Source organism: Sus scrofa, chromosome 5 (assembly GCF_054392235.1).
Source record: "Sus scrofa isolate SSC_HxYL_T2T_F1_AM1 chromosome 5, Sscrofa_HxYL_maternal_Yorkshire_Landrace_v2.0, whole genome shotgun sequence".
Taxonomy (NCBI): domain Eukaryota; kingdom Metazoa; phylum Chordata; class Mammalia; order Artiodactyla; family Suidae; genus Sus; species Sus scrofa.
The window spans coordinates 32,266,573-32,280,276 of NC_139387.1; the positions used below are offsets into that span (position 1 = coordinate 32,266,573).

General features: G+C 40.7%; 1 protein-coding gene across 2 annotated transcripts in view; it reads left to right on the top strand.

Annotated features, from left to right (window-relative positions):
* The first annotated feature begins 134 nt into the window (after positions 1-134).
* Positions 135-13,704, top strand: part of SRGAP1 (SLIT-ROBO Rho GTPase activating protein 1) — a 304,206-nt gene continuing 290,636 nt past the window's right edge. For both annotated transcript variants that reach the window (XM_021091938.2, XM_013997691.3), the window contains exon 1: positions 135-881. In XM_021091938.2, the coding sequence (XP_020947597.1) occupies positions 815-881 (67 nt within the window). In that variant the 5' untranslated portion in view covers positions 135-814. The remainder of the gene's footprint in view (positions 882-13,704) is intronic.

Consider the following 13,704-nt stretch of genomic DNA (forward strand, 5'->3'; position numbering starts at 1 on the left):
CCGGGTGCGTGTGCGAGTGTGCCTGTCGCCGGCGGCCTCCTGGGGGCAGCAGCGGAAAGGGGGACGAGGAGAAAGAGGCAGCCTCGGCGCACGGTGGCCCAGGAGGCAGAGGCCCCGCGTTAACGCCGGCGGTGGAGGCACAAACTCCGCCGGGGCTGCGACCAGGACGTGTTCTTTAGGCGCGGCAGCCGCCCTCGCGGCCAGCGCTGGGACTTGCTTTCGGATCGCGATTCCTCTTGCCTGCCCGGGGCAGTAGCAGCCGTGTGTGCCCACGGAGGAGCAGCGGCCCCGGCAGCAACATCCCTAGTCCGGGCGGGACCCCTGAGCGCCGGAGTCGGTGGCTGGAGCAAGAAGGGAGGGTCGCGGCGCCCGCCCTCCTGGACTGACCCTGCCCGGCGCTCCCCGTGCGGGTTGCTAACAATGGTGCGGAGCGCCGGCGCGATCCCCGCGTCCGCCCAGCGGTGGTAGAGGAAGTGGCCAGCTCCGGGTGGGGTGGGCAGGGAGACGCCCCCTGCCACTCGCTCGCCGGAGTTTGCCGGCGCACCAGGCCTCCCCGGCCCCGAGCCCTGGGCTCCCCTCCGCATCACCGACGGCAGCTGGATCCGGAGAGTATGGTGCCAGCGCCTGGGTTAATCTAGTCCTCGGCTCGCTCCTTTTTTTTCCTCCTCCTCTTCTTCCTCCTCCTTTCCCTCCTGTCGGTGCTGCCTCTGGGTTCACTGCGTGTGGGAGTACAACTCTGCCTCTCCAAGGAGACTGATCTGTGACCCCCTAACAGAACTTGCCCATTGAAAGCAAACCCAGTAACAGCTGGATAATGTCCACTCCGAGCAGATTCAAAAAGGACAAAGAGATCATAGCCGAGTATGAAAGTCAAGTCAAAGGTAAGAATGGGAGCGGCTGCCCTGCTCCTTTTGTGTGCTTTCTTGTCATTGTGCTCTGGGAGTTGCATTTCTAACTTGGGGTCTGCGTTGGAGGAAGGTTGTGAGGGACAGCTAGGGTGCCTGGTTGAGCCACCCGGGGCTTCGTGCAAGCCAATCCCAGTCGCAATCCTAGTCCCGTCAAACCCACGGGGAGCTGGAAACTGGGTGGCTTTCCCCAGCTGCCAGCGCGCAGCTCCAATAGGGTAAACCTGGCTTTAACTTAACAACCTTAAGCCGAGCAATCTGCAGGGGAGGCAGGCAGCAGCAGTGGTTGTCATCACCATCATCCTTATTATTCTTTTTAAACAATGCCATTGTCACAATGTAGTTTTTTTTTTTTTTAAGGAGTCTTTTTTCTGAAGTCTGGACCCAAAGTGATCTAGAGCTTTATTGAGTGCAGGCAATTTTCAACATTTGCACTATTCGCTAGTTTATCAGGGTGAGTCCCCCTTTTATAAAATTGCTCCCCCAAAGCCTGTCAGTTAAACCAAGCAGGCACTAGTGGAATCTGACTCTTCCTTTATAACGGGCCGGAATTCAGTGCCATCTTTCACATTCACACACGGGAATATTGCTTTATCATTTGCTAGAGGCCACTGGCATGTAAAATGAAGGTTTGAATATTTGAGTAGTAGTTTTAACCCACTTACGTTGCCAGCTAATGAGGGAAATCTAATTAAGGTTCATTAAACATTTTTACTTAATGTGCCTTGTGGTTTTAAAAAATATGTATTTCCTCTCCACTACAAGTACTTTGTGTTGCTGTCGAAGTGTTTTGTAAACATATATTTGTTGTTTTTTTTCTCCTCCTTTGTGGTTTCTCATGGGTAGCTTGTCCCACCCGTTGAGACAATGGATGGAGTGTTCAGATCACTGCTGTTCTTTGGAATAGTCAATGCAAAGTTGATAAAAATTGCTTTGTAGCCACCTGTGTTTGTACATATACAATCTTATGAAAGAACTTCAGAGAAAGGCGTTTCTGTACTTGCCTAGGGAAAGGCAGGAGCAGCCTGCGGGTCCTTTTGTGTGGTCAAGTTGTGAAGATGCCTAGAGTCCTTTGAGAGGACCTGGTGGGGGAACCCTCTGTCACTCTAGTGTGAATCTGGACGAACTCTTCATGGCCAGGGGCAAACACAATACGTAAGCCCAGGGACTTAGGTTTCCCTTGGGTTCACCCCGATAATGGAGTTAAGATGAACACTACTCAGGAAACAGATTTTTATCTGCTTGCAATTAAGATAATTTTATACTCGTAGGAACTGGTTACATTGACATGGAAGTTATATTAGAATAGAGAAGTAATTATTTGCTTAGAGACAGGTAAACTTTCTAATGAGCCTAACCTTGCTTTTCTTAACGAGTCCAACACAGCCGAAAATCTTGTATTCGAAGGTAGAACTCTCGTTGGAAATCACCATTTCTCTGTGCAGTTTTTCCACGTGGCTCTTTGTGGCAGGTCTTTGAAAGGAGGCAGTCTGATTTTCCTGCAACCTGGAGACTGACTTGCAGAATGTACTTCCAAGTATTGGTTTCGTTACTTCTGCTCTAAGGTCATTTGTCATGATCCAGTCCTAATCTGAAAAATTCTCTTGATTAGTCTCTTTCTGAGTATGAATTCTATAGTTACATGGTTACTTATATGCTTTGAGAGTAGAGGCCCTCTACGTTGATTTAAAAATCAATAAATGGGATGTGTTGCAGTGTTTTAAATGTACCCATCGAATCCAATCCAAGGAAAAAGTATGAACATGGTGAAAATTATTTTTGGCACAAATTCCCTCCCACCAAAGGGGATCTTCTCTCTCTTCCCTTTAACCTCCTCACTTAAACAGACCTGTGAGTCCTCAGGCTGCTTTATTGCTCTTTACTACACTTGATCTGCCCTTCTCATCAGAACCTGTGTCCAGGCTCTGATCAACTTCCCCTGCAAAACTCACACATCCTGTGTCTAACCCAGATCCTTACATCCATATGCAAATATGAGAATGGAGACATACAATGGAATTGGATCATACACACCTCAAATGGCACAAATTCACCTGTCTTGCTAAGCAAAATCAAGAAGAGAATGGGAGAGAAATGAAAGTTGAACAGTGCATGAGGCCAACTGTCCTGTGCAGTGAGAATAGCTCCCTTATTAAGGACAGTTTCAGAGGCAGGACTCTGTTTCTTTTTGAATTGAGCCTCTCTTTAAGGGTGAGTGTCTCACCCTGGCAAAGTACTAGTCCACTGGTTAAAGATACTTGGTTTTGGAACAACCAACTATTTCGGTTTATTTCATGCCAGAAAAAACAAAAGAAAGGTAGCCTATTTTATTACTGGAGGGAAACATACCTGCATTGGACTTATTAGGGGAAGACATAGGTCTGTTCTCAATGAATAAAGCCACATATATTGGACTTTCTAGGTGACTGAAGTGTATCTGATTTCAGGAGTCATTTTTGATTATATGTGGCTTTTTAACCTTCTGACTTGAACCTAACACTCTGGAGTATTGTCCATTCTTATTTTATTTCATTTCCCTAATACCATTTGCATTTATATCTTAGTTGCTGAGATAAGGGTTTGACCTAAAAAAAAAAATGACTCCAGATGTGCGAATTTTGCCTCTGAGGCTGCCTACGTGTGTTTAGGGAACCGACTTCATGGGGCTGCTTTCAGGTGTGAAAAGAACCCATCTGAGGTGTAATGTGTGATTTTATCTGTAAGATCATAAATTTATCCTGTTAGATGTATCATGCTGAGCAAGTCATTTAACTTCTTTGTAGATTTCAGATTTCTTACATATAAGGTAAGGAGTTTTGATTCTCTCCATCCTAAGGGTCTTTGAATCTAATTGAAGGTGTCATATCAGTTCGTATTATTCACTTAGTAAACTTTGCAAGCTTTTTGCATTTTCTCTGGGCTGTGCTGTTTTGAGGAGAGTCATCATTGCTTTCAGTTTTTCTTAGTGGATTCACAAACACTCGTTCTCAGGGAATTAAAATGTAATATAGAAAAAACAGAAAAATAAAAGCACATTCAGAAAAATAGAGCACAGAATTGTAAGAGGGGGGAGAATTGGGAATTATACAAGTGGTTAAAGGATAGATAGGTTCAAATCAGAGACAAAAGGACCCCAAGCAATAATTTAAAAGGAAAATGTTAACCAGGAGAGGAAAGACTATTTCATGCATGCTGGTCAACATCCCAAAGATTTAGAATCCAGAGAAATTAATCGCTTGATTGTGGGCTCTTAAAAACCAGATTTGTCAGAAAAAGTGTATGAAACTCAAACCAGTCGACTGCACTACTTTTAGCATCTCTGGCAAAAAGCTTAGCACTGGAAAAGATTGTAGCAAGTGGCTAACAGAAGGTTTGGGGATCATCCGTGGATTTAGGGGCTCAAGTAATTTTTGAGTTCTGCAAAAGAAATATTATGGCGCTCATATAAAAAAAAAAATTGGTTCACATGTGGGAGCCAAAAGAATCAGAAGACACATTTTGTGGGGTGAAACTCATGGATGAGAGGTTGTGTTTGTTTTTAATATTGCTTGTTGTTAGTTACTAAGAATTGACAGCTATTCCTTGCAGCATTTTCCTAGGGATAATCTCATACTCATCTATGTGCCATATGTACAGGAAGTGCCAAGAAAATCTGTTGTTCTTCAACCACGCTGCTGCCTGAGCTACAAACAGTACATTTTGGTAGCAGATGGAGCATAAGGAAGTACCAGTTCAATTTGATATGACCCCACGTCATGTGACAGGCTTCAATAGGGAGATTAAAAGTGCTACTATCATTCATGTGGAACCTGTGTATCTGCATATGATGGTCTTTCATTTTAACTTGGAAAATAGAAAGCAGCAATTTAAATTATGAATTAAAACTTTATACCTGGGGGGGACTTTAAACATTTCCTGTCCAGCCCACTTATACGGGGTAAGGAGGCATCATGTCAAAGTTACACAGTTAACTATTAGATGCCTGGGTCAGAGCGTAGGTCCTCTGCTTTTCAGTAGTGGTGGCTTATTTTAGATTCTCTGTAAAGTAGAGTAGGAGATAGAGCATTTACCCTCTTCAGACTTTGCATCCACTGAAGGAATCATAGTTGGACTGAAGAGAGGACAGCAACTCTGGTCTGTTAACAGAAGCAGTGAATTCAATTGATTAACTGTAACTAAGTTTTGTGTGTGTGTGTGTGTTGTGTGTGTTGTGTGTGTGTGTGTTTCACGAAGATCATTTCAGGAAACCCCAGTGCTCAGGCAGAAGCTCCACATGGTGGCTTTAAGAGCAAGGGGAAAAAAAATATGGTGAATATGTACAAATGTAATTTGCTTGAAATTTTGGTCCCACTCATTGAAGTGCCACATGGTGGCTTTAAGATCAAGGGGAAAAAAATACGGTGAATATGTACAAATGTAACTTGCTTGAAATTTTGGTCCCACTCATTGCAGCACCTGCAAATCAGCCCTCTTACATTTTCCAGAAAACCTGATTAGTTTCATGAACTTCAAAATATCTTAAGAAAAATTGTGGAGACATTTTTAAGCAAAGCGAGTTCTTCTGCAATACAGTGAGGGTTGCAGTATGCTACGGGAGGGTAAGTCTGAGCTCTTACCATCTAGGTTGGTTTGCTTACTCCTATGCTGTGATGCCCAGGTCAGGAACCCCACATCCTCAGCTCTGCTCCAGTTTGAGAGTCTACTTTGTGGATTGACCGGGATCCCTTTTTCAGGCTACCTATTTTCAAGTCATACAACTGAGAATTAAGATATGGAAAATGGAGTAAGCCATATGTCTCATCACTCAATCTGGTTTTCTTTTAGTGGTTTAAAGGCAGATGTTGGGATTAGAGACCATTACTTGAGGATATTTTTAGTTATTTGAAGGTATTTTTATTTGTTGGTCCCAAGTTTCTTTCTAGTTTATTGAGAGCCCATATGTGCTCACCTGTTGATAGCTCAGGGTGAGAAGAAATGGAACGTAGGATTTAAGAGCAGAAACTTCAGTGTTAGCCATCCAGCCCTGCCACTACTAACGTGTTTGACCTCTGAGTCAGTTTCTTCATCTGTAAAGTGGGGATGATGATAGTTCTTATTAACCCTCTTGCCTTTGTGAGGCTTCTGTGAGGTGATTTGTAGAAAACCTTTGTCACAGGTTTGTCACTAGTAGTCTATAAAAATTAGTCCTTGGTATCAGTTTAGTTTTGGTTTCAAGTGCTTCTTGTTACTTTCTGACTTAGACAAGCTTTTTGAAATTCAAATACATAGTCACCAATCTGCTACCTAAATAGAACTCAAAATGGGCAATTCTTGAATCATCCTGATAAAGTGCCCTGTACTTTTAGAATGGAATGAGTTTCCTGATGGAATTAAAAAAGGAAATGTAATAGGCAAACCAGAGACATTTCCAGCTCCTTATAAGGTGGATTTTTACGTTGTGTCATTGTTTTTAATCCAAGTACAAGTAACAGAACTCAAAAGCACATTTCCTGCGCTGCCATGTGCTTGCTTCTTGCTTACAGTTTTTGTTTTAAATTTTCTCTGCTTTTAATGGTGCTATATGGAAAATGGAAACTGAAGTCCAGTCAATTGATTTTATTTATATGTGGTACAAAGGATTTTTAGGACATCAGATAAAGTCTCTGACTTAATTTCACAGTCTTGAGGGAAATATTTTGTTTTAAAGTCAATATAGAAATGAAAAATATGGAGTTCCCGTCATGGCGCAGTGGTTGACGAATCCGACTAGGAACCATGAGGTTGCGGGTTCGGTCCCTGCCCTTGCTCAGTGGGTTAACGATCCGGCGTTGCCGTGAGCTGTGGTGTAGGTTGCAGACGCGGCTCGGATCCCGCGTTGCTGTGGCTCTGGCATAGGCCGGTGGCTACAGCTCCGATTCAACCCCTAGCCTGGGAACCTCCATATGCCGTGGGAGCGGCCCAAGAAATAGCAACAACAACAACAAAAAAGACAAAAAGACAAAAAAAAAAAAAAAAAAAAAAAAAAGAAATGAAAAATATGCTTCTAACTGCTAACTTGTGTCTACTTCATTTGAAAGTACTTTGATTTTTTTCTAGCTTTATTGAGATATAATTGACATTATAACAGAAAGCACTTTTTTTTTTTTTTTTTGGTCTTTTCAGGGCCAAAGCCGTGGCATATGAAGTTCACAGGTTAAGGGTCAAATCGGAACTGTAGCTGCTAGCCTATGCCACAGCCACAGCAAGGCCAGATCTGAGCAGCACCTGCAACCTACACCATAGCTCATGGTAATGCCGGATCTTTAACCCACTGAGTGAGGCCAGGAATCGAACCTGCGTTCGCATGGATACTAGTCAGATTCATTTCCTCTGAGCCAAGATGGGAACTCCAGAAAGCACTTTGATATTAAAAACTATGGTCTATGTATCTCCCACACCTCCTGTTCCAGGAGTTCATTAAACATTAATTGAATGAATAGAGTAACCACTTTGAATCATTATTCCTTTCTAGCATAAACTAGAATGGTAATCATGCAGAATTATCTAGGGTGTCCAATCAAGTATTACCACAAAATAAAACTGAATTTAAATTGTGTGTAACTTCTTTAAAAAGTTGTAAATCTGGAAACAGTCTAAATATCCAACGAGGAATATTTAACTGAATTCCACATGGAAGGTTATGTAGTCATTAGAAGTGGTTTCTGAAGAACATTTTATGGTGAGGAGAAATATTTTATAATAATTGGGGGGAAAGAGAGGGACTGTAAAAAAGCATGGTTGTGACAAGGTAAAACAGCTGAATGAATGGCCTGCTGTGCTGTGTCCCTGTGAGTCAACCATACCGGGTAGGCAGAGTTGCTGCATGAGGAGTCCTCAGTCTTCTGTGTCATCAACAAACAGAATAAAACATCCCTTCCTCCAAGGCAGGCATTTGTGAAGTCAAAGTTTACAATTAAAGTTAACTTGGGAGTTCCCATTGTGGCTCAGTGATTAACAAACCCGACTGGTATCCATGCGGACATAGGTTCGGTCCCTGGCCTTGCTCAGTGGGTTGGGGATCTAGCGTTGCCGTGAGTTGCGGTGTGGGTGGCAGACATGGCTCGGATCCTGCCTTGCTGTGGGTGTGGTATAGGCCAGTAGCTACAGCTCTGATTTGACCCCTAGCCTGGGGGCTTCCATGTGCTGCCCGTGCAGCCCTGAAAAGACAAAAGACCACACACACACACACACACACACAAACAAACACAAAAAATTAAAGCTAACCCCTATGGGGGGAGATGATGATGAAATAATAATAATGAAAAATAATCAGGGAGTTCTGCTATGGCACAGTGGGTTGAGGATTTGGCATTGTCGCTGTACCAGCTTGGGTCACTGCTGTGGTGCCGGTTCAACCCCTGGCCCTAGAACTCCATGCCACCAATTGGCCCATATGTGTGGCCAATTAAAAAAAAAAGAAAAATAATCATAGCAGCTAATAGTTACTGAGTGCACATGGTGGTTGCAGCTTTATACAGAAGGAATTTCTGGTTATTTTTCCTGCTTGGCATAGGTTGTACTTCCCTTCCCTTTGGACCACAGTATATCCACCCCTTGGTAGATTCCCTGGCTAAGTGCAAGAATCTCATTTTAAGCTCCATCCTCCTTCAGGGTGGGGTGGGGTAAGGTGGATCCAAGCAAAACTGAACCTCTGCTGATCACACGTGTCCCCAGGACAATTTCAAACGTCTTGTTTGCTTACAATTCAGGGATATACATCAGTTTTTCCTTACTTTGAATTCACCTAACCCTGTGTGTGTATTTGTGTGTGTGTGTGTGTATGGTATGTATGTTTAGGAAAACATGCTCTCTTTTGGGGGGTGAAATATATATACAATTGGGTTCAGAAAATCATTTACAATTTAATGAATAATAATAAAATGAATGCCTAGTTAGTAGCCATGCAGTTAAGAAACAGAACATTCCCAGTGTCTAGAAACCCCCTGCTTCCCCTTTCCTAACAGATCTCTCACGTCCAAGGGTTTCTCCAGGTATATTTGCTGGGTCGTGGGGAGTGTGCACAGTCAGCTTTACTAATGTCACACTTTTCTCAAAGTGTTTGATAGTTATACCCTTATCAGCAGTGGATAAGAATTACACATCTTAAAAACACTTAGTATGGAGCAATGTAGTCATTAAGATAAAGGTTCAATGATTCTACTCAAGAGAACCTCGAAAGACAGTGATCTAAAAATGCAGAGATTTCTTTCTTTCTTTCTGTCTCATGTCATAGTCTGGATGTGCACATCCAGGCTACTAGGACAATTTTGCTTCATTCGCTTATTTGAGTTTCTTCCATCTCTTTGGTCTGCCATCACCTAGGGATCTGAACTTGTCTATCTCATTGAAACTGGGTGCTAAGTATATCCACGTTCTGACTTACAGGAAGGAAAATGATCTTGAGGAGTGCAGGGATTTCCATTCTTTTAACTGGGGAGAACTTTGTCACTTGACAAGATCTTGCTGTTAGGGAGGCTGGCAAATGTGGTCCATCTGGGCAGCCCTGTTTCTAGCCACCCCTTGATTACTGGATGACCATGGCAGAAGGAAAGAATAGATTTGGGTGGACAACCCAACCTGTAGTTGGCATGAGAACAGGGTTTTTTTGGAGAGGCAATCTACAGGGGTGAAATGGTATATTGTTTTAATTTACATGTCTTTATTTCTGATGAGATAGAGCATCTTTTCACACATTTAAGGGCCATTTGCTTTTGTCGCTAAAATGCTTATCCATGTCTTTGCCCATTTATCTCTTGGTTTGTCTTTTTCTTATTGATTGGTGAGTTTGGGTTTTAGTATTTTTGTTTTGCTTTGTTTTGTGTTTGCTGCGCCTGCGGCATATGGAAGTTCTTGGGCCAGGGATCGAATCCAAAATGCTGTATCCTTAAATCATGGTGCCACAGTGGGAACTCCTTTAATATGTTTTTGTTATTAATCTTTTGTCAGTTATTTGTTACAAATATCTTCTCCCTGTTTGTAGTTTGTATTTTCACATTTAAAAAAGATTGGAGTTCCTGCTGTGTTTCAATGGGATCTGCGGCATCTCCGCAGTGCCAGGATGCAGGTTTGATCCCCGGCCTGGTATAGTGGGTTCAAGGATATGTTGGTGCTGCAGATCAGAGGTCTGATCCCTGGCCTGGGAATACCATATGCCAAGGGTGGCCAAAAAAGAAAAAAAAAAAAAAAAAGAAAAAAAAAAAAAAGGTATCTCCTGATAAATAGAAGTTGTTAAAATCTTGCTTTTGACATATAAGTTTTAAATGCAACTGAAGTTATTTTTCATAGTGTGAGCTAGGGATGTCTTTTTAATTCTTTTCATGTGGATGACCAACTGTTTTTCATTCCGTTTGCTAAATAGCTCCTTCTTTTTAAAAATAATCCACTAGTTACTTATGTCTTGGTCAGAGTTTCATATATGTATGCGTATATCTCTGGATACTCTATTGTGTTTCATTCGTTAATTTATAGATTCTTATACCAGTACCACACTGTCTTAATGACTATAGCTTTATAATAAGTCTTACTATTTGGTAGGCCAAATTCTCCTTCCCTCTGTTCTTTCAGAAGTATCTTGGCAATCTTGATTACTTTTCTTTCAAGTGCATTTTATTTATTTATTTATTTATTTATTTATTTATTTATTTATTTATTGTCTTTTTGCCTTTTCTAGGACCACACCCACGGCATATGGAGGTTCCCAGGCTAGGGGTTCAATCGGAGCTGCTGCCGCCAGCCTACACCAGAGCCATAGCAACACAGGATCCAAGCCGTGTCTGCAACCTACACCACAGCTCATGGCAATGCCAGATCCTTAACCCACTGAGCGAGGCCAGGGATAGAACCTGCAACCTCATCGTTCCTAGTCAGATTCGTTAACCACTGCACCACGACGGGAACTCCTCATGTGCATTTTAGAATCAGTTTTCCTTCAATGGGAAACTCATTGGCATTTTGATTGCAACTATGAAATTATAAAGCAATTAGAAGAAATTGGCATCTGTATGATGTAAATCATACAGCTCTACTTACGCCTAAGTTTGAATATCTCTCCATTTATTTATTTGCTTTTAAATATCTTACTGTAAAGTTTTGTATTTTCCATGTTTTTTGTTAGATACGTTATTTTTGTTATGAATGTTTATGAAATCTCTAAAATTGTTTTCTAACTTTCTGGTATACAGAAGTACAGTTTACTTTTGCACGTTGGTCTTATGTTCAGCCACTTTGCTAAGTTATTGTTATTTTAAATAATTTTGCTTTTTGTTAAAAAAGTTATTATTTGCAAAGATAGTTATATTTCCTCCTTTCCAAACCTTATGGCTCCAATTTATTCTTCTGTTTTTGCCCTAGGCAGAATTTTGAGGAGGAAGTTAACAAAAATAGTGCATTGGAATCTTTTTGTTGTTTTGGATTTTAATGGAGTGTTTTCAAGCCTCTCCTTCCATAAAGGGTAGTGATTGTTTTCAGCTTATTATAGATACTCTTATCAGGTTAAGTAAAATCTCTTGTGTTCCTTGTTTACTTGAAGTTTTTTTTTTTTTTTTGATCGTTAATAGTTGGTTGAAAGTTATCTTTTTTCTTTTTGAATCCATTGATATTATTTTTCTTCTTTATTATTTTTTTTTCTTTTTAGAATTATGTCTGCAGTACATGGAAGTTCCCAGGCTGAGAACTGAATTGGAGCTATAGCTGCAGGCCTGTGCCTCAGCCACAGCAATGCTGGATTCAAGCTGCATCTGTGACCCATGCCACACCTTGCAGCAATGCCAGTTCCTTAACCTACTGAGCAAGACCAGGGATAGAACCCTCATTCTCACAGAGGCTATGTCAGGTTCTTAACCTGCTGAGCCACAATGGGAACTCCATTTCTTTATTATCGTAATGAGAAATATTTGTAGATTTTTCTAATGTTAAACCATCTCTGCATTCCAGAATTAAACCTGTCTTCATTATTGTATCATGTATATAAATAATTGGATTTAGTTTGCCAATGTTTAGTTTAGGATTTTGTGGTGGTGGTGTTATTTTTTCTAGAAATTCTTGAATAAAACAGACCTGTGGCTTTCCCTTCTGGTAATTTTCTTGTCTGGCTTCATATTTCAGTTATACTAGCCACACAGAGTGCATTGGAGAGTATTCTTCTCTTTTGATTTTGAGGAAGAGTTTGAAATTTTTAGAATATTCCTTCTCTTGAAAGTTCAGTAAAACTGCTTATTTTCTTTGTGTGGAGAACTTTCAACTGCTAATCAGCAGTTAATCATTATTTTTATTAGTGATAGGATTATTTATTCTTTATATTTATTTCTCAGAAAAAATCATTTCTTCATTGTAAAAAATTTCAAATTATACAAGTGTAATCGCCCTTCATGCATCTATCACGCAGAAACACATGACCATATTGTTTTACTGTATCCCCCTCTACCCCCTCCCACTGGATTATTTGGAAGCAAATTCTAGAGATCATATAATTTTCTACATAAATATTTCAGGATTTATCACTGAACACTAAAGACTTAAAAAAGAACATTATCATAGTGCTATTATCATGCCTGAAAAAATAACAGCAGTTCCTCAGTTTCTCTTGAAAGTTCAGTAAAACTGCTTATTTTCTTTGTGTGGATAACTTTTAACTGCTAATCAGAAGTTAATCATTAGTTATATTAGTGATAGGATTATTTATTCTTTATATTTCTTTTGAAGACAGTTTTGATAGGTAATATTTTTCTAGTAATGTCTCCATTTTTGTAAAGTTTTCAAATACATTGACATAATGTTGACCATAGCATCGTTTTAAAATATGGGCTGATTTGAAGGAAGTAAAGGGGTTATATGCTGAGAACTATAAAACATTAATCAAGGAAATTAAAGAAGATGAAAAGAAATGGAAAGATACTCCATACTCCTGAGTTGGAAAAAAGTAATATTGTAAAAATGGCCATACTACCCAAAGCAATCTACAGATTCAATGAAACCCCTATCAAATTACCCATGACATTTTTTATAGAACTAGAACAAACAATTCAAACATTTATATGGAACCACAAAAGACCCAGAATTGCCAAAGCAATTCTGAGGAACAAAAACCAAGCAGGAAGCACAACTCTCCCAGACTTCAGGCAATATTACAAAGCCAGAGTCATCAAGACAGTGTGGTACTGGTACCAAAACAGAGAGACAGACCAATGGAACAGAACAGAGAACCCAAAAATAAACCCAGACACCTATGGTCAATTAATCTTCGACAAAGGAGGCAAGAGGATAAAATGGGAAAAAGACAGTCTTTTCAGCAAGCATTTCTGGGAAACCTGGACAGCTGCATGCAAATCAATGAAACTAGAACATACCCTCACACCATGCACGAAAATAAACTCAAAATGGCTGAAAGACTTAAATATAAGACAAGACACCATCAGACTCCTGGAAGAGAACATAGGCAAAACATTCTCTGACATCAACCTTACAAATGTTTTCTCAGGTCAATCTCCCAAGGCGACAGAAATAAAAGCAAAAATAAACCAATGGGACCTAATCAAACTGACAAGCTTTTGCACAGCAAAGGAAACCAAAAAGAAAACAAAAAGACAACTTTCAGATGGGAGAAAATAATTTCAAATGATGCAGCTGAGAAGGGCTTAACTGTTCAAATATACCAGCAACTTACACAACTCAACAGCAAAAAAGCCAAGCACCCAATGGAAAAATGGGCAAAAGACCTGAATAGACCATTCTCCAAGGAAGATGTACAGCTGGCCAACAAGCATATGAAAAAATGCTCAACATC